Source organism: Hyperolius riggenbachi, chromosome 2 (genome assembly GCF_040937935.1).
Source record: "Hyperolius riggenbachi isolate aHypRig1 chromosome 2, aHypRig1.pri, whole genome shotgun sequence".
Classification (NCBI taxonomy): domain Eukaryota; kingdom Metazoa; phylum Chordata; class Amphibia; order Anura; family Hyperoliidae; genus Hyperolius; species Hyperolius riggenbachi.
In genome coordinates, this window is record NC_090647.1 from 288,404,993 (window position 1) to 288,429,525 (window position 24,533).

General features: G+C 41.9%; 1 protein-coding gene across 1 annotated transcript in view; it reads left to right on the plus strand.

Annotated features, from left to right (window-relative positions):
- COL16A1 (collagen type XVI alpha 1 chain) overlaps nucleotides 1-24,533 on the plus strand; it is a 296,365-nt gene that overhangs the window by 212,793 nt on the left and 59,039 nt on the right. Inside the window, exons 37-45 of the mRNA XM_068266105.1 lie at nucleotides 6,946-7,014; nucleotides 13,358-13,411; nucleotides 15,643-15,660; nucleotides 18,944-18,985; nucleotides 19,062-19,100; nucleotides 20,760-20,813; nucleotides 22,938-22,991; nucleotides 23,269-23,307; nucleotides 23,482-23,589. Of these exons, the coding sequence (XP_068122206.1) occupies nucleotides 6,946-7,014; nucleotides 13,358-13,411; nucleotides 15,643-15,660; nucleotides 18,944-18,985; nucleotides 19,062-19,100; nucleotides 20,760-20,813; nucleotides 22,938-22,991; nucleotides 23,269-23,307; nucleotides 23,482-23,589 (477 nt within the window). The remainder of the gene's footprint in view (nucleotides 1-6,945; nucleotides 7,015-13,357; nucleotides 13,412-15,642; nucleotides 15,661-18,943; nucleotides 18,986-19,061; nucleotides 19,101-20,759; nucleotides 20,814-22,937; nucleotides 22,992-23,268; nucleotides 23,308-23,481; nucleotides 23,590-24,533) is intronic.

The following is a 24,533-nucleotide window of genomic DNA, read 5'->3' on the forward strand; positions in this document are numbered from 1 at the left end:
AATTATGATGTTGGAAACAGGGAATTATTAGCCATCAAGCTTGCTTTTGAGGAGTGGCGCCACTGGTTAGAGGGGGCGGAGCATGTAATTACTGTGTACACGGATCATAAAAATTTACAGTACATTGAAAAAGCTAAAAGACTCACCCCCAGACAGGCTAGATGGGCTCTCTTTTTCTGCCGTTTTAATTTTATAATTACATTCACACCAGGGAGTAAGAACGTTAAAGCGGACGCCCTTTCTCGTTGTTTTGAACCTGAAACTGCTCCATCTCCTTCCTCAGAAAGTATTCTGTCGAAAGAGATCATCCTGGCAGCCACTGAGATAGTTGAAGACCTTCCTAGCCTCTTAAGTCCTTTTCAATTAGAAGTGCCAGAAGGGAAACCAAGAGGGGTTCTTTATGTCCCTTGTACTTTACGTCCCAAAGTGCTGCAGTTGTTTCATGGACACAAGAATGCTGGACACCCTGGCATTACCCGAACCCAAGAATTGTTGTGTAGATCTGTCTGGTGGCCATCTCTACAACAAGATTGCAAGGAATTTGTTAAGACCTGTACCGTCTGTGCCAGGAGCAAACCCTCCCGACTGGCTCCAGTTGGAACTTTGCAGTCTCTGCCCTCCCCTCAGGAGCCATGGACACATATTTCCATGGACTTCGTGGGAGAACTTCCAGATTCCAATGGAAAGACTGTCATATGGGTGGTCACAGACAGATTCAGTAAGATGGCCCACTTTGTGCCTTTGAGTGGTTTCCCTACTGCTCAAAAATTAGCAGATCTTTTTATTCAAAATATCTTTAAATTACACGGCATTCCAGAGAATGTTGTCTCAGACAGAGGGGTCCAGTTTGTCTCTAGGTTCTGGCGGGCCTTCTGTAAGGGGATGGGTATGTCGTTGTCCTTTTCATCAGGTTACCATCCACAGACCAACGGCCAGACAGAGAGGACCAATCAATCTTTGGAACAGTTCCTGAGATGTTATGTGGCGGACGCCCAACACCAGTGGGCGGAGTTTCTACCATTTGCTGAGTTCGCACATAACAATCTCAGGAATGAGTCCTCTGGTTATGCGCCTTTTCAAATTGTCAATGGGAAATCTCCCAAATTTTCTCCTTTGCCAGTGTCGACCTCTCCATTCCCTGTCCTGGAGGAGTGGCAGGAATCTTTCAAGAGGATTTGGGCTAATGTCGGAGAAAATTTAAAAAAGGCTTTCATCATACAGAAGAGGCAGGCAGATAAGAGACGGTCTGCGGAGTGGGAGTTTAAACCAGGAGACAGAGTTTGGATATCAACTCGTCATATAGCTCTGAGGCAGCCATCCGCGAAACTGGGGCCCAGGTATATTGGACCATATCCAATTTCCGAAAGGGTTAATCGTGTTACTTACAGAGTCAGGTTACCGCAGTCTCTAAAGGTGGGGAAAGCCTTTCATGTGTCACTCCTGAAACCAGCTGTTCAGGTGGATTCCCCCCCTCCTCACCCTGTCATGGTTGATGGTGAGCCTGAATGGGAGGTTGAGGAGATCTTGGACTCCAGACGAGTTCAGGGTTCAGTGCAGTATTTGGTGCATTGGAGAGGGTACGGTCTAGAGGAAAGATCCTGGGTCAAAGCAGGTGATTTACATGCTGATAAACTTAGGAGACGGTTCCATGAGCTCCATCCTGACAGGCCAGGTGGGACGTGTCCGGAGTCCACGCCTAGAGGGAGGGGTACTGTAACGAAAAATCTGCAACGCCGGATGGATTGCGGAAATATGGTCGCATCCAGTCCGGCAAGCGGACCTTCCAACGCGGGATGCGGAAATTCGTCCGCATCCGCTGCGCACACCCGTCCGAGCACTCTGCTCCAAACTCACCAACATGCTGTTCACCAGGGTTCTGCCATCTTGCCTCTAGGGGGTGCGGCCGCACACCAGACACGCCTTTATACTCTTAGAAAGCGTGTCAGCTGACCTGGAGGTCAGCTGACATTTTAGCCTGCTCTGATTGGTTGCTGCCTGGGGTGGAGACTTCTCTCCCAGGCAGTATATAAGGAAGTGCTTTTCAGTCACACTTTGTCTGTGTTTGCGATACCCTGTGTCAGCACTCAGACCTTAGACTAGATCCCAGGTGTTGAAACCAAGGACTTCACACCTAGACTAGGAGATTATTATTATTGTTATTGATTCTCTGTGTATGATTCTGTGCCTGTCTTGACTTCTCTTCTGCTTCCTGATTCTGTACTCTGCCAGCCCGTACCGTTAACGACTATTGGCTTGGTTCCTGACTATTCTCTCGTCTCACGTCTCTGTACTGTTGCCGCCTGTACTGTTGCCGAACCTCTTTCTGTCTGACCTTGCTCCCTTCAGTGGAACGTCTCCTACTGTTGGGTTATTATCTGAGGCTTGCCTCCCTGAGACGCCGGCCCTAGCAGACCGTTACTGCCAGAGGCCGAGATTCCTCCACTGCCACTTTGGGGGATCTCACACACGGGGTTCCCATTCAGAGGTAACCACACCTCTGAGGAATTGCCGTGTGGTGGATATTTCCACAACTTTGTGAATATTTACTGCTTTGTATATTTTCATGTTGTTCGTGTGTCCACTGCTTTACATCTACCCGCATTATTAGCAATTCCGCAGATTGCTATATGATCGGGTCTATCCTTGTATTATTGGCGATACTGCGGATCCCCAATAATCAAGGTTCGGGGTGTGACACTGGTCTGAGTAGATCATTTCAGGCACTTACCGTGTTAGTGAGCCTTCCGCTGATTTACCATCAGGAAGATACTTACTATTTCACTCTAACATATCTGCATTAGTGGTGATTCTGTATATCACCACTTAATCAGATATTTGTGCCTCTTGCTGACACCAATCGTTACAGCAGGCCATACACACATCAATTTTCCTGTCCAAATCCAAGTAGATTTGATCCCTCTGATTAATTAAATATGCCAGTTATCCATTGCAAAACATATGTGATCCATAGTATTTGGTACTGAAGAGAATATACCCGACTGTAACGTGCAGTGCACACAGATTTGCACTGAATGCAGATTGTCACTTATTGTGGAAATACTGAAGACCAAACCACAGGTAAAAGTGAAATAATGTAAAGGTTACAAGTGCAGGATATATACACAAGTGATGCTGCAATTGGTGCATGAACATAAATACAAGTGTATTCAAGTGAACTGTACAAGTAGCAATATGATTGCAAACTGGCAATACAATTGCGGGCAAATGTCTTATGATCAGACATCAAATATACAGTAGATATACAGTGTGCACACAGTGAAACCCAGACCCTGTCTAACTAAGCTAACTATAAAAGGTAGAAAACCGAGAGCCCAATATAGTGTAGCTTGTATTGGAGGAGTGCGAATGATAATGATGAAACGTAAGTATTGTACTTACAAACCAGGGTTACCTCCAAGGTAACCACTGAAAAGGCAAGTGGGGAGACCAAGCCTGTCCCCACTCAGGATTAAGATGTCGCTCTCTGTGGATAGAGGAGAAAAAGAGGGTGTACCACCCTTCCACCAAGGGTGGATTATTGATGTGTAGAGCTGTACAGAGGCGCCAGTAGGATAAAAGTCACTAAAACGTTTAAAACGTTCGGGATGCGGTGGTGGACCAGCCAACCCAAAACAGACACAGGTACTGTCGATTCAAGTAATAAATAATTTATTTATATACTCCAAAGACAAGTTGCAACGCGTTTCACGGGCAAAATCCCGCTTGCTCAGGCAATAAACAACTGGAGTAATACACAGCACGGAGTCCAAAATACGCCCACAAAATACGCCCACAAAATACGCCCACCTCACAGAGGTGCCAAGCGTATTTTGCACTCCGTGCTGTGTATTACTCCAGTTGTTTATTGCCTGAGGAAGCGGGATTTTGCCCATGAAACGCGTTGCAACTTGTCTTTGGAGTATATAAATAAATTATTTATTACTTGAATCGACAGTACCTGTGTCTGTTTTGGGTTGGCTGGTCCACCACCGCATCCCGAACGTTTTAAACGTTTTAGTGACTTTTATCCTACTGGCGCCTCTGTACAGCTCTACACAACTAAGCTAACTAACTAATATATATATACAATAATATACACTCAGACATAGTACATAATGCAGCAGGCAATTGGAACGTCATACAAGCCAAGATCAGATACCAGGACATCAAGCAATACAATCGGTAAGCAATAGAATAGTCGGGCCAAGCCAATATCATACACCAGGAAGTCAAACAATCAGGTAAACAGGTAAACAGGTTACAGGTAACAGGAATTAGGTACTAGGTATCAGGTACAGGAAAAGGACCAGAACACAGGCTCTAGGGCTATCATCACCAATGAACTAGCAAAGGTGTTCTGTTGGAGTTGGACTTATATACTGTGCAGGACGGTCATGTGACATCCTCCAAGGCTGCAGAGACCGCTCCTGAATACAGAGACCTCTGCTGGTGGACAGAGGGAACTTCATGAAGATTGTGCAATGTTCTTGAAATGAGAGGGGACATCTGCTGGTGAACAGAGGAAGTCCATACAGTTCACAAAAGTGCCCAGGTGGAACAGATCGTGACAACGACACTGCTATGTCATTACAAATCACTTAATTAGAAGATATCTGAACATTCAAAGATGACAAAATAAAAATGCACAAATCCTACCCATGTGATGTAGCTGTGGGGGGGGGGGGGTGGAAGCACACACCCTTTCTGGTTTAACGCAACACATGTCCTGATGGGGAGGAGCATCACGTGAGATGCACTCACCAGGAAGTATTTGGAAGCGACGGGGGAGGCGCATTGGGCGTGGTAAAGAGATCCACGCTATTTGAATTGCCGAGACGGCGTGCATGCCAGCTGCATAGCCTCTGAAGACGCCAGTCAGACGAATCGGTTGTTAGGCAAGTGCTGCTCCCACATCGCCCAAAAGCTAGATCGCAAGGGTAAGATTTGTGCATTTTTATCTTGTCATATTTGCATGTTAAGCAATCTTCTAATAAAGTGATTTGTAATGACACAGAAGTACCGGGTAAATTCCTCTTTAGTACCAAGTGTTCAAATTGTTTGTTCTACATATCCTGAGCATGCCAGTCATTTAGAAAGGACATCCTATCCTGTTCACACTACTGCTCCTCATATCCATCACTGAGATCAAAAGGATACACAGTGCCTGCTTTTCTTTTGTTGCACCATGATCGATAGTACTTTCAATCAATTTTAGGCTAAAATCCTTTGAAACTATTGATCAGAAAGGACAGAAAGTCTCTATTGATTGAGGGCAGGATCGGTGTTAGATCAAATGCCCATAGCACTGATGAAATCTATTGAAAGTCAATGTGTTGGGTATGGTAGGAATTGATCTCTTTGCCACGTTGGGAGGCAATCTAATAAAAAGAAGCCTGAAGTTCGATGAATATGGAGGTCAGTATACTTCCTTAAAGGTACCCTGAGCAGGTTTAAAAATTACAATTTCCACTTACTTGGGGCTTTCTCCGGCCCACCGAAGACTGCAAGGACCCCTGGCGTCCTCCTGGCTCCTCTCCCAGGCTTGCTGGTGGCTCCGTTTATTGGCAACTTCCTCCTCAAAGTTGCCAGTATCCTTCCTGGCTGAGCATGCTACACATCATCGTGCCAGCCAGCATGCATCATCAAGTCGGTCGGCGTGAGAGCACTGCGCATGTGCGGTTCAGAATTAGTTGACACGTGCCGGCGAGCGCGATGACGTGTAGCATGCTCAGCCAGGAAAAAGACTGGCAACTTTCAGGAGGAAGTTGCCGAGTAACGGAGCCACCAGCAGGCCCGGGTGAGGAGCCAGGAGGACGCTGGGGGTCCTCGTGGCCTACGGGTGGCTGGAGGAAGCCCCAGGTAAGTGGAAATTGTCATTTTTAAACCTGTTCAGGGTCCCTTTAACTCAAAACTTACTTGGCTGGCTGAAGTGATCTTTTGGTTTTTACAATTACCAAGTCATACAACTGATGAAAGCATGCAGACCAGCATTATTGTTTGGGCTCAGTGATTCAAAAAGAAGTAAAGATTGTGGATGGCATTTTTAATGTTTTTAGTAAGCCGCCTGGGAGGTGTGTCAGGTAGATGCCTACCTAAAAACAGTTAACACCAAGAGCCAATTATGGTGCAGCAAGTATAATCTCCAGGGAGAAATCAGAAAAAGAATGTTACATTTCAATCATCTCATAAACCAACCATGTAAAGAAAAGATGAGGAACTCAGACTTTCCTCATGCAGTTATATAGGTCTCTTTGTGTCTACTTGTTGGTCACTCGCTAACTAACAAATGGGAGATGGGCAGGGGGGGGGGGCTAAAACAGCTAAAATAAGACTAAAAGGAGTGTAAACCTCCAAGATCAGTTTTGCAAGAAGAAAAACTGTCCCAGCATGTGTGGGTATACAGGCCATGGCAGAAAAGGTTAACTTACGTATATTGTCACCTCCCGCCACTGCGCAGCATGCTGCTCTTTATCTTCTCAACACTTCCGCCTTCACAGCCGGAAGTTCTGCATTGAATGTGGATATGTCAGGATGATGGAGATCAGTGTGCAGAGCAATGGTGAAAGGTGGCATTATAGGTAAGTAGCAACTGTCTGTGCCTGATACACGCAAGGACATTTTTTTGCTTCTTGTGAAAATGATCTCATTCATGCTTGACTCCTTGACAACAACAGCTTGTCAGGAGTATGTATTACAAAAATAACAAAAAAGAAAAAATGAAAAGGTTTATCATGTAACAGCTATCAGCAAAAGAGGCAGCTTTGAATCAGACTGTAAAATAGACACCCTTTGTGTAGCGCTTCAAGGCTCACTTATAGTTGATGTAGCCGACCTGTGAAAAAGCAATATAATGTTTTCTGTTATAGTGATTGATGAGCTGAGATTTTGTTTGTTAAAATACTAACTTGTGATTCACTTTACCCATCTTCTAATCATTCTTTTTAGGGTAACACCGGACAAAAAGGATCAACAGGTGCCCCAGGAATCCCTGGAATGAGTACTATGGGAAATCCGGTATGCAAATTATAGATTTATGAATCTTTATAATTCATTTTAATTATTTTTTTTGTTTACTATTCTTTTAATTACATTTAAAAATCATTCACTCCTTGCTAATCGCAATATTCTTTCCTGTAAATATATTTGATGCCTCACTTTGTATATTTTAAACTTTTCAGTAAAGGTATATTATTTTAGTTTACAAAATCAAATGCATTATCATAAATACTGAGATCTAGATAGCAAGAATAGTAAGTATTGTTAGCATAACAAATTACTACAAATAGAGTGGAATCACAAATATCGGGTGTATGCAATATACTGCGTTCTGGATTTCTGTGCAAAAAGTGATCCAATTAATTTTCATAACCTTTTTCTTTCCTGTAACTTGCCAAGGGTCTAGTATACAGTGCAGGAGAGCATGTATGCACGTCAATAACGTTCACAGCATGTTTTGTATTGACGTGTATAACCATCAATACCGCCAGGGGGGTTAAGCAGAATTATTATTAAAATAATAATAATAATCGGAACATTTATATAGCGCTTTTCTCCTGTCAGACTCAAAGCGCTTAAGAGCTGCAGCCACTGGGATGCGCTCAAGAGGCCACTCCTGCAGTGTTAGGGAGTCTTGCCTTGGACTCCTTACTGAACAGGTAACGAACCCTGGTCTCCCATGTCAAAGGCGGTGCCCTTAACTAGTACACTATCCAGCCAATGCATGTGTGTAAAATTTACGCACGATGAGTAGAGCGTAATGCATTGAATGTAATGTATATTAGTTCATACATCACATTACTTGCTATATAGCCATTCAGTGAAAGGTTTAGTTTTGCCATAGCTAAATGCGTAGTTACTGCTTGTCCAGCAAATAGCAGGTTAACAATAATCATTGCATCAATAACTAACTTTCAATTCCGCTGCAGTATTTTCTTTTACATTTATTAAATGTCAGTAACCGATACCATCATGACAATTCATGTTTTTTCTGATTGTCGCTGAGATGAATCACAAACTGGCTTCTTCTATTCAAGTATTTCTTTGGTGATAATATCTCACTGCTGGAGTTCAATTTACACCCCCATTATGGGCATTATATTGTCAAATTATAGTGCCATAGTCGCCTGCTGTCTTTTCTGTAATGTAAAGAAAATGAATACAATGAGAAACAACCATGGCTTTATATCAACTTTATATCTGATCTCAGGATAAAGACAGACACAGGGATGCATCCATATAACCTACCGGCATCCAAGCACAATGGAAATATAGGGGGACCGCACACATCACATCAAGCTGTCTTTGTCTAATGCAGTCCTATACAAATGATGGGGTTGATTCAGTAGCACTGCAGTAAGATATGGTACCTGCACATACATTACCAGTGGGTACCATTATTTACATGCAAGTTAGTGCATTATAAGTAAGCACTGCTTTTTATGTGCATGCAGACAGCTGAGCATACAGTATATGCCCGGCAACTAAAGCTTAAAGGACAACTAAACTGTAATATTTAAAATACATAAATAAATATGTACATACTATAATTTACAGTAGGTAGAAAAAATATGGCTGACCGGTCAGATTTTGTACTACTCCTTCTCCTCACGGGAATGTTCAGTTCTTTATTTACAAAAGCATTTACTGAACAGTTGCTCAGTCTAACTGCAAAATTAGTGTGCAAACCCAGACGTTGAACTCCTAGCCATCAACTGCAGGCCCAGGTACTCACCTAGGGAGTTCTCCTCCTTCATCCTAATAGGAGTCTACATCCCACCGGACTCCGACACCAGGAATGCCCTGAGAGCACTGAGCGACTATATCTCGGGGTGGGAAACTGCTTCCCCTGAGGCCCTCATCATCACCCTAGGGGACTTCAACAGTGCAAACCTGCGACAGGAACTGCCCCACTTCCAGCAGCACATCACCTGCCCCACCAGGAACCACAACACCCTGGACAAATGCTACACGGCCCTCAGAAATGCCTACAAGGCCTCTCGAGGCGCTCCCCTAGGGAACTCAGACCACTGCGTGATCCACCTGATCCCCACTTACAGAAGGCAGCTGGAGACGACAAAGCCCATCACTAGAACTGTCAAAAAGTGGTCCGAGGATGCAAAATTGAGGCTGCAGGCATGCCTGGATTGCACCGACTGGCCGACCCTGGAGGCACCCACCTTGGAGGAATGGTCTGAAAACATCCTCTCCTACGTCCGCTTCTGAGAGGATGCATGCATTCCAACCAAAACCTTCAAAGTCTTCCCAAACGATAAGCCCTGGTTCAACAGCAACCTACGACGTCTCCGGAAGATCAAGGAGGAGGCTCACAAGTCGGGCACCCCAGAAGAGTACAGGGAAGCCAGGAATACCCTGAACAGAGAACTGAAAGCAGCAAAAAGGACCTACTCTAATAAGGTAGGCCTCAGCCTACAGTCCAACAACTCGCGGGAAGTCTGGAAGGGTCTCAAGGCGGCAACGAACTTCAAACCTCCCCTTCACCAAGCAGCTTCCAGCTCACAACTGGCGGAGGAACTCAACGAGTTTTATTGTAGGTTTGACCTCCAATCCAAGCAGCCTGTGGCCCCAGCATCCCAGCCAGCTCCAGACTTCATGGCATCCGCGACAGAGGACGCCCAGGGCCCCCCAGGGGCCAGTGGAATCCCCGCTCTGACCGCAGTACAGGAAGAGGATGTGCTACGACTCCTCCGCAGACTCAATCCCAGGAAAGCCTCGGGCCCGGATGGGGTGTCCTCACTCTGCTTGAGAACCTGCGCAATCCATCTAGCTCCCATCCTCACCTCCCTCTACAACAGATCCTTATCAGAAGGAAAGGTCCCCCCCTGCTTCAAAAGGTCCACAATCATCCCAGTCCCCAAAAAACCAGGGAACACGGAACTCAACAACTTCAGACCCGTAGCCCTGACCCCCATCACCATGAAAGTATTCGAGAGGCTGGTGCTGGCCCACCTGAAGCACTCCACCAGCTCCCTCCTCGAACCACTCCAGTTTGCCTACAGGGAAAACCGATCAGTTGACGATGCCATCAATGTCAGCCTGGCATACATCTCGGAACACCTCGACAGCCCAGGGGCCTATGCAAGGGTCCTTTTCCTGGACTTCAGCTCGGCTTTCAACACCATCTGTCCGGACATTCTGATCAACAACCTTGCGCATCTTGGGGCAGATTCCCTCCTCTGCAGGTGGGTGAAGGACTTCCTCTCCAACAGAACTCAACGGGTCAAGCTTGGCAGTCGCATCTCCAGCGAAAGAACCACCAACGTCGGTGCTCCGCAGGGCTGTGTGCTGTCCCCTCTCCTGTTCTCTCTGTACACGAACAACTGCACCTCGGCCTCAGACTCCGTCAAAGTTACCAAATTCGCAGATGATACCACGCTTATCGGCCTCATCGACAGAAACAGAGAGGACAATTACCGAAACGAAGTTGCGAGGATCTGTAACTGGTGCAAGGCCAACAATCTTGTTCTCAATGCGGCAAAGACTGTGGAACTTATCGTGGACTTCCGGAAACTCCCTCCGGCCCCCCTACCTGTGTACATCGATGGGTCCGAGGTCTCCAGAGTCCAAAGCGTTCGGTTCCTAGGCTCAACCCTAACAAGTGACCTCAAATGGGAGCAGAACACCTCCAGAACCCAGAAGAAAGCTCAACAGCGGCTTTTCTTCCTACGCCAACTGAAAAAATTCGGAATGTCATGGGATCTTCTCACCAGCTTTTACTCCGCGACCATCGAATCCATCCTCTGCTGCTCCATCATCGTCTGGTACGCAGGAGCAACCGCCAAAGACAAGTATAAACTCCACAGAGTGATAAAGTCAGCAGAAAAGATAATTGGCGCCCAACTGCCCTCACTAGATCTCCTCTACTCCATGAGAATGAAGACAAGAGCCTCCAAAATCTTACTCGACCCCTCCCACCCGGGCAGACGATACTTTGAGACCCTTCCACTGGGACGTCGTCTCAGATCCATCCCCGCCAAGACCACTAGGCGCATGAACACCTTCTTCCCCCAAGCAGTTCTCTTGTTGAACTCACTGAACTCAAAACACCTCCCCCCGGCCTACATTACGGGGGACACTTTAGCCCCAGGCATTCCCTCCTCCCAGCTGTAAACTCGGACTGAAACATGGACCCCCACAGCAGCAATCCCTGTCCCCCCCCCCCCCCCCCAGGACTCTAATTGAAACTAAGATGCTTTAAATGTATGTATGTCCTGCTTGCCTCCGCTATGTTTGCAAACATGTGCTGTTATATGTTCCGGATTTACTCTTGCCATGTGAACCACAAGCAATTCCGGGTACACCTCTGGTGTGCTTGGCGATAATAAAGATGATTCTGATTCTGATTCTGAAATCTAATAGTATCCAACTGGAAATCAAAGGATCCTTCCTCACACCAACAAGTGATCAACGGTGACATGAAAAATAGATTAAAGCAAACCAGAGACGAAGAATAAGAAAGATTTGATACTTACCCGGGACTTCCTCCAGCCCCATAAGCACGTCTGAATGCCTCACCATCTTCCCGCGGTCTGCCGCAATCAGCCCCGGTAACTGGTTCAGTCGCGTCAGTCAGGGTCTTCTGCACAAGCGCAGACCTAATACACTTCTACATGAAACAAACAGCCAAGACATACAAGAATTGTTTCATATTTCAAAATTGTATTCAGGCTCTACACTGGCACTGAACTATGGTTGATTGCTTTTGTTATGAGGCTTGGTTAGGGGCATGTTAAAGTTTATGATTTAGTTGTATATTGCAGGAAAATGTCCATTTCAGCTTAAAGAGGAGCTGTCAGCCATACTACCTCAAAATAAAAAAACACATATATAAGTAGATAAATACTTGCTCTACTTACATAACATATGTATTGCACTGTCCAAGTTTTGATTTTAGTGATTTTTCTACAGTAGAAAAAAAGAAAAAATCCTTGTTAGCATTTTTTTTTAAGTGTGGCTATTTTTAAAGCCAATCCTGATGTAATTTCCTCCTTTCTTTCCTCTGCCTGATATGCCCGCCCTTGACTATAGAAAGTGCATTGTCTCAGCATGAGAAATACTGGCCAATCAGAGAGGAACAGATGTGTGGGAGGGGAAAACAGGAGGCTTCAGCCAATCAGGCTGCATTAGTTAAGTCTAGGGGAAAGTAGAGTAGCAAAAAAGGATAACCCAGCATGCCCTGCAACTTCCTATTTGCGTGCCAAATAAGAGTCAGGTAAACTGGGGAATGATTATTTATCAACAAGAAAAGTAATGGTAATTTAACTTTTGGATTGCCTGGTTAGCATCCTTATAACTTGTTAACCAGATAAAAATAAAGAATTGATATTTGATTGTATGCCCGACAGTTACACTTTAAAAATAAATTCTCACAATTATTATGTATGTCAATGTAATATCAACAATAATATGGCAATTGTTTACTGTGTGACTTAAAAGTTTTCAATAAAAAAATCAAGGCTGAAAAAAAAAATAGCGTGCAAGCGAGTAGGGAAGCTGACTGACATATTTGTATAGCTCCTTTCCAGGGAGTGCTTTTATAAAGAATAAAGGTAATACTGAGAATCTCCCACAAAAAGATGGTCTAGTCTAAAATCTGTCAGATCTTTTTAATACCTACTGTAAGTGACAGCAACATAGGAACAACGTAATTGATAGTGCATTTGCAAATAATAGTGGTCCCTCCATGATGTGCTTATGTTCAGACATGTGGGAAGCCAGAAAACAAGGAGTATGACCCACCCACCCCTTCCTTGAGGTTATATCCACCCTGCTTCCTGGCAATAGAAACTGATAATGAGCAGAGGAAATCCTTGTGAGCATATCCCAGCTCACTATAGCCGTTATCAGTGAGGGCTGGTTCCTTCCAGAGAAGGAGGAATATTTTTATATATACATTTAAAAAAAAAAGTTATTATAATATTTATTAAAGCTTAAAAAGATGCTTTAGTTAGATAAAATCAACGGCAACGGCCATGAAGCAGGGAATAAATGATGAAATTGTTGGTGGCAAGCTTGCAAACTGCCTTATAGGTTTTGTGATTTTTCCTGGATCACTGGTCAGCCACAATTACCAAACCAATAATAAATTAGGCACACATTGCAAAATAAATTGGAATTTAATTTACTGGTAATTGCAGGTTCCATGCCTCATGGAAGATGCAATAATTCATAACAATGTTAATATTCTGTTACTCCATATAATATTTCCCCCTGTGTTCATAGCTGAACTTATCCTAATGTTTTACACCCACTTCTGCTCTGTCTAGTGTATCTGTATTACTTATAGCAAAGCTTTAACCTGGTATCCAGCAAGCCTTAAACAATATAAATATCCCACCAGGGACGCGATGGGACACCAGGAAAACCAGGATATCCAGGAACAAATGGCAGACCAGTAAGTAAAGACCCAAATGCATCTAAATCCATTGTTTTATGAACCGTCTTGCTTTATATTCTGCTCAGTATCAACCATCCCCAATAACATCTAGCAATTTTTGGCAGACTTCGCTTATCACTGGTTGCATGGAAACTTTTTGATCTAAGAAGAAAAAATATATGTTGGTGTATCTTGTAGATGGTTTTATCACAACAATGTGCCCTAAAATACAATCAGCAGAATTCATATGACGTACATGTACTTGAAATACAGGATTAGGCGTGTTTTATGTACTAACGCTTAAATGTTTACTTAAAATATATCATACTTGGCTTTTTTTCTTCCTTTGCTATATACCATTCTGCATTGATTTCAGCAAAACTTTCTTCCACAGTCATTCAAGACTATACCGATATTGACAGATCAGTGGAGTGACAGCTAAAGGATTGACTACTAGTGTTTTTTACTATTGTCTTTTTTAGTAATTTAAGTTTCTTATGGGGTTGAACATTTAAAGCATTGCAGCACAGTCTCCATCACCTAGTCCCATTAGTTAAAGCAAACTTAAACTTAGACGTGTTTTCTACTGACACTACTCCCATTGCAGTTAGTGTATGGACTGAAGAGTTGACAGTTCATCAGTTCCTGAGCCAGGAGATGCAATGATCTGAAGAGATGTTAAGTTCTTCACTGACTGCATCAATTGCAATAGTGTCTATTGACCTATAAAGGTACTATCCTCACTATATTTGCCTGTTTCTGTAGGTTAAAGCAAACCTAAATTGAAAATGAAAACTCAAAATAAACATACACAGGTTATTCCTCCTGTGTAGTCTACTCCTTAATCACTTTTTCCTCCCCTGTCCTCCATTTTAAAAATGGTGATGACCTACAGGGTCAGCACACTATTAAACTGTAACACTTGAGCCATAGGGAAACATTGACATTACCTTGCACATCAGTTTCCCTTTCAGTTATAACTGACAGTAACTGATATATAACTGACAGCAACTGATATCAGTTGGGATCAGTGGTAGAAGAAAATTGTGAGCTTTTGAGAGGAACTGACTGTGAGGTAAGTATGTAATATTCATTTGCAGGTGTTTATTAAAATAATATTACTTGGTTCAGGTTCCCTTTAAATACTGTAACCATGAGACAGGATGACTTTTTTTCTGCCCATAGATCTTCATTTAGCACTTCCTGTATCATAGCTTTAAGTGCAAGTCTTCCAAGATAATTTATTCTGAGCCCCACCATCTTACAGTCTCAATAGCATGATGCTAAAGAGCAAAGCAGCAGGATCAGCCTGCCAACCAACTCTGCTGATAACACATTCTGCTCTGCTACTTAATGTCACAAGACCACATATTTAAAGTATATTTAGATTTGAGACTTGAAAGGGAATTAGAGATACATATTTAAAATACACAACATTTCACCCCTAATGCCCCATATTTCAACTGCTTGTATTAACAGAAAGCGCATTAAGATCTGATAAAAGGATAACAAGGAGCACAGTAACCCTAGACTTAAAGAGGAACTCCAGTGAAAATAATGTAATAAAAAAAGTGCTTCATTTATGTATAAATTATTTAGTCAGTGTTTGCCCATTGTAAAATCTTTTAAATCCCTGATTTACATTCTGACATTTATCACATGGTGACATTTTTACTGCTGGCAGGTGATGTAGCTGCTGCTTGCTGTTTTGGCAGTTGGAAACAGCTGTAAACAGCTATAAACTGCTATTTCCCACAATGCAACAAGGTTCACAGACAGGAAACTGCCAGGAGTACCATGGTACTCAGAGTTTCTTGTGGGAGGGGTTTCACCACAATATCAGCCATACAGAGCCCCCTGATGATCCGTTTGTGAAAAGGAATAGATTTCTCATGTAAAAGGGGGTATCTGCTACTGATTGGGATGAAGTTCAATTCTTGGTCACGGTTTCTCTTTAAGACTGCAATGCTGTTTGACTGCAGCATCAGATTAGTCACAGTAACAGTACTACAAGCAGCTAACATTAACACAGGCACATTTTTGTGCCCAAACAGAATAATTAGATTTTTATTATAGTAGATTTATCAACACAAGCTATCAAATTATATTATTCTCAAGTCAGTTATTCAACCCCTGGTATGGCTGTCACTATATATGCTCCCTGTTCAGCTACTAAGATCCTCTCTGCTCTTTTTATTTGTTTTACTACATTGAACTGCTATTAAATATGTTATGTCTTTTTTATTTAGGGAGACAAAGGAGACAAAGTAAGTACAGTTTGTTATACTATGATACAGTATGAAGGACTTTAACATTACAGTGGTTTTAATTAGAACTTCTAGTCAAGTTCTTTGTATCCTCTTTCTGTGATGTTATTTTAAATGAATGTAATTTTTTTTAAAAAAATTACAATAGTTTTAAAATAATATTGAGTGTATATTAAAATTCTGTACTTTCAATTTATTTTTGTACTTCACACCTGAACCAGGGGGGAAAAGTTGACTTTTACTTACCTGGGGCTTCTTCCAGCCTGCTTAGTCTTTGAGGTCCCTCGGTATCCTCTTGCTTCACTATATTGTGCCGCTGTCCCCAAATTAAAGTTTGCAACCCGGACCGGTGAAGTACATGCATTGTCCTGCCAATGCGCCTCCTTGATCGCACTCCCGTACCTGGGGGCATTCTGCACATGTGCAATTCATAAAGACTTGCTAACTTGTGTATATTATAAGCAAAACAAAAAACTTAAAATAAGAAATATGTGTCTGTTTTAAATGTTTCTATAAGACAGTCTGGTTATTTATGTATACTTCAAGCCTTCTCCAAATACCGTTATTTATGTATACTTCAAGCCTACTCCAATAAACGTATTTTGTGGATTATAAGACGCTCCTAACCATAAGATGCACCTAGATTTAGAGGACAAAAACCAGGGGAAAAATATATATATACTAAATCTGGTGCATCCATGGTGAAGGCATCTTGAAGGGGCATCTACCTCATACCCCCTTGTACTTCTTGTGTCTCCTTGTGTCCTCCTCTGTTCCCTATGTTTCCTCCTGTTTTCCCCATATGTCCGCCTCTGTCATCTTTGTGTCCTTCTCTATGGCCCTTTGTGTCCCCCTTGTGTCCCCCTCTATGCCACTTTGTGTCCCCCTGTGTCCTCCATTTGTCTCCCTATGTCCTTCTCTGTATGGGCGCAGTACAGGGATTCTCTGACATTAAGGCAGGTTGGAAGTTCGTATTGGCAGGCGTTCACAAGTCAGGAACTCCCTGCATTTAAACTATAAGATGCAGTGAGTTTTTTTTCCCCACTTTTGGAGAGAAAAGGTGAGTCTTATAGTCAAAAAAATACAGTACGTACTTTTTTAATTAGTCAGAAGTATTAAAATATGCATGTAGCTTTGATTTAAAAAAAAATAATTATTCCATCTAACCAATTTTTAACGGTATGCTAATTTATTATTTATGCTCAGATCTATAGTGCATTGTGGGGTTTTCTGTGTTGAGAGAGAGCAGGGCCGGTTTAAGCAACAATGGGGCCCCAGGGCAAAATAAACCTGGGGGGCCCCCCTCAACAGATACCCCGGAGCAAAAATTGGCATTAAGGGACCTTTTTTGCAGCTGGTATAGTCAGGGTTTGAAGCCTCAATCGGTCGGAGCTCCACATTCTGGCTACCCCGGCCTGCATGGGGGACAAGGGGTTAAAAAGTTTCAGGAGGGGGGACCCCACATAATTTAAAAAAAAAAAATTCCCACACTCTAAACATAAAAAAAAAATTGGGAAAAAAGGAAAAAAATGCGAGGGATCTTCATACAGCCATATTGCGGCTGTATAGCGATCCCTGGCCAAAGCGCTGCGGCTGCGTATGGACCCCCTGGAAACCCCGTCAGGAAATGTATTGCTCTTTCTTTTGATGCATGTAAAATTACACTACCGTTAGGTTTGCTACTAAAAGTGACATTTACCGCATTTAAAAGTATACTTTTTTCCTTTGAAACTTTAACCACTTCAGCCTACAGCGTCGAAAATCTTAAGCATCCGAGCAATGTTCACCTCCCATTCATTCGCCAATAACTTTATCGTTACTTATCACAATTAATAGATCTATAGCTTGTTTTTTCTGCCACTAATTATGCTTTCTTTGGGTAGTACATTTTGCTAAGAGCCACTTTACTGTAAATGCATTTTAACAGGAAGATTAAGATAGAAATGGAAAAAAATCATTATTCCTCAGATTTTGGCCATTATAGTTTAAAATTAATACATGCTACAGTAATTAAAACCCATGCATTTTATGTGCCCATTTGTCCCGCTTATTACACCGTTTAAATTACGTCCCTATCACAATTTATGGCGCCGATATTTTATTTAGAAATAAAGGTGCATTTTTTCAATTTGCGTCCATCACTATTTATAAGCTTATAATTTTAAAAAAATTAATAAGATACTCTCTTGACATGTATATTTAAAAAGTTCAGATCCTTAGGTAACTATTTATGTAGTTTTTTTTTTTTTTTAATTGTAATTTTTTTTATTTTTTTTTAAATACAAAAATGTATTTGGGTAATTTTAGTTTGGGAGGTAAATAGCTAATTTTAGATGTAATATAATGTATTTTTTTATTTAATTTAGGTATGTGGGTGCAGCAGTTTACCATTTGGCCACAAGATGGCCACATTCAAAAAATTCCTAGATGCGAACGATCTCGCATCTAGGAACTATAAGAAGAAGGTGATGTTTCCTGGGGGCAGAAATACCGCGCTCTCTGATGAGAAAGCGTCAGCATTTCTGCCGGAGACTTAGATCGGTGAATGGGAATTATATTCCCATTCACTGATCGGGGGGCAGCGGGAGGCAGCGGGAGCGCGCGAGGGCGCGCGCCCGATCGCGCGCACCACACGGCTGCAGCAGCAGTGCCCATCTGGACGGATATATCCGTCCAGATAGGGCGAAGTGGTTTAAATCGATTTTCTCTAAAACTATAAGGTCTTTTTGAAAAATAGTTTTTTCCTCTTATTCCCAATGATCTCCTTAACATATCCTGCAAATTTAGGGTTTCTAGAATTTAAGGTGGATTTGCTATTAACCATTCGGCTAGTTTTTAAATGTGCATTTTTTTTCCTTTGAAACTTTAAAATCGATTTTCTCAAGAACTATGAGGTCGATTTGAAAAATTATTTTTTCCTCTTGTAGCCACTGGGGGCCCCTACAAGCTCTGGGGCCCTGGGGCAGCTGCCTCCTTTGCCTTAATGGTAGCGCCGGCCCTGTGAGAGAGCCATATGGTACATTTTATAATAGTTACAGGATTTGTGGTAGGGAAAAAATTACTGCAATAAAGTTCTCTCACAGTAGAAACCCCCCTTTTATACAGAAGAGGCTCCCCAAAGAGGCAGGAAATGTTTAATGCATGTTTATCTCTTAGGTTACTGTTTCCAAAAGGACAGTTGAAAGAACACCTAGAATTAAGGGTTTTCAAGTATCGTATATTTTTTAATACCTGTTTAAGCCAAGCAGCTGGATTTGATGGTGGCATATCGATCTCATTTTAGGGAGACAATGGAGTATGTACCTGTTCTCCGGAACAACGGTTGGTAAGTAACTCCTCCCACTGGGAACTATATGTCCAAACACTGGTGTGCCTCACCTAAATATTTTATCACTCTCCAGGATTCAATCCCTAGTGATTTCTGGCGGTATGGAATTCAGGTGAGTTTTAGTATACCTTTTTTTTTTAAATGTTTTACCTCACCGAGTGTTGCCAGGATAATTTTCTCTCTTCTGTTATGAAAAGAAAAATTACACAGTTTACAAAGTTCAAATGGATCCTATAGTAACGCTTATGATGGCAGCATTTCATTTACTGTACACACTTCCTGTACGGTCATGGCAATTAAGCCAAGATTTGGGTGTGACTATACCCTTCATTGTTATTTACGTACTATTAGAAAGTATTGTGGTGCATTCTGTAAATTTGGGCGCACAGTGCACCACTCAACAGCGAATGCATTATTCAACGCCTAAAGCATTGTGGCTAAGACATTCATCTGCTAACACTCATTACAATAACTTGTCTTAATGGCTGGGATCATGCCCAATTCTCCTTGCAGCCTTTTCTCTCATTCGCCTTCCTGTATAAGACAGCAACTAGTTGCATTCACAAACAAATTAAGAATTAACATTACAGACCCTGCTAAGTGATAATCATTTACGGATTTTTTTCCAAATAAAACAGTGGCCTTTACTATTGGGGATGGTCTCTGAGATGCAAGTATTTCTGACTTGATACAGAATTATGCAAATTGGTATGCAAACATATGCGGCTTGAAAATGTGCCAATCAAATTAATCTGTGGTGGGACTTAATTTATCCGTTTTCAAGCTGTATATATTTGCATTCAAAATTTCCATAATGTTGCATCAAGTCGGCATTATTTGCCTTTCATTGACCACCACTAATTGCTACTCAGGAGAAACGAGGAACATTTTTCATTTTACATAATGTCTTAGGCAAGATTTCTAAATATAGTTTTTTAAAGCCCAAGTCAAGAAGTAACTAATTTGAAATGTTTTTGTTTGATATTGATAGTTTGTTATGAGGTATAGCATAAAAATAAGGGGGTAGGGGTCTGGGGAAGTACTCCTGGGAGTACATGGGAGAGGGGGCGGAGAAGGCATATGGGAGTTGTCTTGATTCTTTTTTTTTTTTCATTTTGCCCAGCAATGGAGCTGATTTTGAATTTTGTGAAGACAAAGGTTTCTATGAAAGTTACAAAATCAAATTTTCCTGCTGATATTAAAGTGGGATTTAACTCCCCAAAGTAAATAATAAGTACCTATTCTTAGCAACATAAAAGTTAATTTCAAACTATTCCCTCCAATTGAAAAGCTTGTAATTACTAAACTGAGGGCAATACAAGCTAATACTGCTCTTACAGTCGGCAATAAAAATCATTGCCAAGCAGGAGAATCTCTCTGCCCCGCCTCCTCTGCCAAAGTGACGTGTCATCATGGCAATGGCTGATGCATCACTGCTGTCTGGACCAAACTGCCCGGCTTTTATGTGCTTTTAGGTGGTGAAAGTGTGCCGCTTTTGCAAAAGTCTATGTAGATCAAACCATGGATTGCTAAGATATTAGTAAAATTGGCAGCCGTGCTCTGCACAATACATTTCATGTCAACCATTGCAACAATAAATTTCTGTTACAAAAACAAAAACAAGACATGATCACATAAGGACAGTATCTGTATGATTAACTAACATCTTTATTTAATATCTATTGCCATGTTCACATCTTCTTGTCCCTTACAGGTCTTTAATTTAAATTACCTCCTAACCTATGTCTGTTTGCTGATCTCTCTATATCAGGGACCCCCTGGACCACCTGGACCACCAGGTCCTCCTGGATTACCCGGACACCAGGTGAGGTGTATTCTTAATTTATTCATAGAGATAATATTTAAACATAATAAACATACTGGTAGCAGTATCTCCACAGCTAGAATGGTCTGCACACTGAACGCAGAGGAGAAATAAATAGTAAGACTACAGAAGCCAATGTAAGAATGCATGCTTTTCGCACTGTGTTACAAATGTATTTAGAACAACCTATGCAGTTAGGAGGCATATTTTAAATATCTTAGATATTGACCCTCATGTTTTATATTTATAAACTGACCATAGAAAAAGCTTGTACCCTCAAGACACGTTAGAGCAAAAGACATTAGTACTATGGTAAAGGCTCTTACTTACAAACCTATTAAAAAAAAAGATCAGCCTACATCATGAAGAGTTAGGTGATCGTTAGATCATTATTTTAAGATGTCTATTAGTGATGGGCACAAATTTTGCATAATTATGGATTCACATCTAGTGATGTGAAATTACGTAATTCAAAATTTTGGGGAAAAGTACTTAATTGTAATTCATTTATTTTGTAAACATAAACCGTAATTTGGTGTCAACTTTAGCGGTTATTAGCTACAAAGTCTTTTTAAAATGTTATTTTTACTTATTCCAACTATTCTCCGTAATATATGTAGCAATTTTGGTGACAATAGCTTTGCTATTGACCGCCTAAGTCGGCACAAAATTAAGTGAAATTTATGCAAAATTACAAATGGATTGCACAAAATCAATTGAATGTCCAAATCGTAATTACATACGGTCGTAATTGCAAATATTTACGCAAAATTTTGCGTAATCATAATTGGCAGATTATGATCCTCACTACTGTCTATATAAGAAACAATTAGTGGTTCTCAGTACCACTGAGTTCAAATTAAAGCAACTGGGAACAAATAACTCTCCATTTGCTGTAATAGATGCGTGTTAGCACTCAAAGAGTAGAGTTAATGCATTCTGAAGTCTGATATCAAGATTCAAAACAGTTATACTTAGAATTTGATACCTAAACAGAGCAATATCCTGTACACTGCACCTAGTCAGTCACACTGTTATGTCTACAGATCTGTTGTGCAGAATTCATGGAACCCTGAGAGAGGTCATTTGTAAAGGTGGCCATACACTAGGCAGCTTGGTGGCCAATCGGCCATCCGGTTTGATTATTATAATCAAATCAGATGAAAATCGGTGCCGCCAAGATCATACCCAGTCAACGATGTAACTAATTGTGGGCTGAAATTGGATGCATGTATCAGTTGGACATGCTGCAAGATGTAGGGCTGACTTGTTCAATCAGGTGAGTGATATCGGGACGAGCAACAAACGCAACAAAAATCCCTGCGCTGTTTCCCCAGTGTATAAATGTGCACGCATTTATACATTACTTGTCCTGTGTCACAGTGCCCATCCCTCTTCCAAATCCACCGCTCTTCCATAAGCAGTATACACGCAGCCGGTGCATAGCATGTGGCGCATGTGTGACATCATACATTTGCCACACTGGCAGCGTGTATAGGGCTAATGCAAGAGTGGTGGATTCGGAAGACGGACGGGCACCATGACACAGGACAGGTAATGTATAAATGCACACACGCATGCACATTTTTGATCTAGGGGAACAGCGGCGAGGTGAAAGACACGAGAGACTCATCCTATTCCCGAGAGATTTCATGCTGAAATTGATCGAGCATCAGCCTGCGGTGTATGGGCAGCTGTCAGATGTCTCTTCGATCAGATTCGATCAGAGAGAGATTTGTCTCTTGGTCGAATCTGCCCATCATCGCCTGATGTATGGCTACCTTTAATGTCCGGCTGGTTGGGCAGATGAGAAAATAGCTTCTGACGCACGTAATATAGCAGAATACAAGGGATTTAGTAACATCTTTGTGTATGTATTCTTAATGAGCATTAGCTTAACCTGTATAACTGCATTATGGAGGGAGGTAAATTGTTGAAATAAGTACACTACAAAGCAATGGTAGTCATCTATCATGTAGGGGCTGAGTAACATTTCTGTACTGTGTATCCTGTTAGCACTGAGGTCTTGGTATTGGTAGTTCAATAAGTGGATGCAAGAAACACAGTGCAGATGATGGAGACTCCAGCATATGCCTTAGCCCCAGATTTCTTCCTTGACTGTAGGGTTTGCCCGGACACAATGGTATGCCAGGACCACCTGGAGTGCCAGGAGATCTGGTAGGTATAGAGCGCTGGTGTGCTTCTGCTGTGTGTCAGTGCCACGCTCTCTACATGTACCCCTAATCCTTGTTACACAAAGAAAGTTGAGAAACCGTGATATGTGCACACTTTCCTTCCCCTTTTCTGGTGTCGTTATCTTGTCATTTCGCTTTGCAGGGTCCCTGTGCAATTATGTGTGTCCCATATGATCCCGTTACCGATTACCAGTGTCTTACGCTTATTTACTTCTGTTCCAATTACCAGTTTCTTACATCCATGTGTTTTTCTTTTTCAGGGACCCCTGGCTGCAGAAGGAAACATTGATATCCTGAAGGTGAGGATGTCATAGGGATTGAGAAAAACTATGTGAGACTACATAAAAGGTTTAATTTATTTTAGTAGCCCGTTTTTTTGAAGTTTATGTATCTAGTGGAAAATCCTTGGAACATTCGACAAGCCACTATGTGGGGGTGAACTAGTTTTTCTAATATCCCCCTACTTCATACAGAGTATTTGTGGGGACTGTGCCAATATGCAGAAAACTCCCAGCGCCATGAAAGGAGAGAAGGGAGAGCAAGGACAGCCTGGCATTCCCGGCGGAGAGGACTGTGAGAGGGTATGAAGACAAAAAACAAATGTCTGAAAAGCATGAGTGCTATGTTGGCATTTATGTGTCTCTGTTTAGCTGAATGGCTCAGATGTGTTTGTTGGTCAAAGTGATTGCATGGATGACAAGGACAACACATTATATGATCAGCACTCCATGATGCCCAGCTATGTAGCGCTCTTTATTGGCATTTTACTTAGCAAGCAATATTTTAAAGCAACAGGTTATCTAGTTAGAAGGTGATAGAAGCAGCTGTAGATGGCCTAGCATTGTATTATTTGTTTTATTTGATGTTGCTTGGATATGTTGGCAAACAAATTTAGCCAATGCATATTCATACATGTCGTTATCCTATGGTTAAGCACATAGTCAAAAATACTTGAAATTGCAGTACTGGCACATCAATCTTATTAACCTGAGAGGATGTAGCTGAAGCAGACCCCAGCATCCAAGCAGAGTAATTTAGCTTAGTTCATCTGATACATACAGTTACCACCCATTCCTACTAACATGCCAAGTACTAGCTAGCCCTCAGCTAGCGCACGGGAGCAGCTGACTGGTGGTAAATTCACCCGTTTCAGCTCCCTTGTGAAAGAGGCCCAATGGTTGGTGTTATCTTATTTAAAAAAAAGATACAAACCATTGAGAATTAACAATGTGATACAGTGTATTGCCAAAGAGAGAACACTGGTAAAGCTTTGTGGTTTTGTACAGTTTTAATGTGAGGTTTAGACAGTAAAGTGTGGTTGTGTTTCAATGTGTCCCTCCCTGATGCTGCATTTTGTCTATAAAACATGCTTTTCATAAATGTGTTAAATGGGGTATCTAACAACTTAACACAGAAATGTAGAGTACTGGAACAGCACATTACCTTTTTGGTTTTTGTCTTTTCCTACTTCTCTTAAAAGTTTGCATGCTGTCTGATTCTGAATTTATTGTATTTAAAGTGTTAG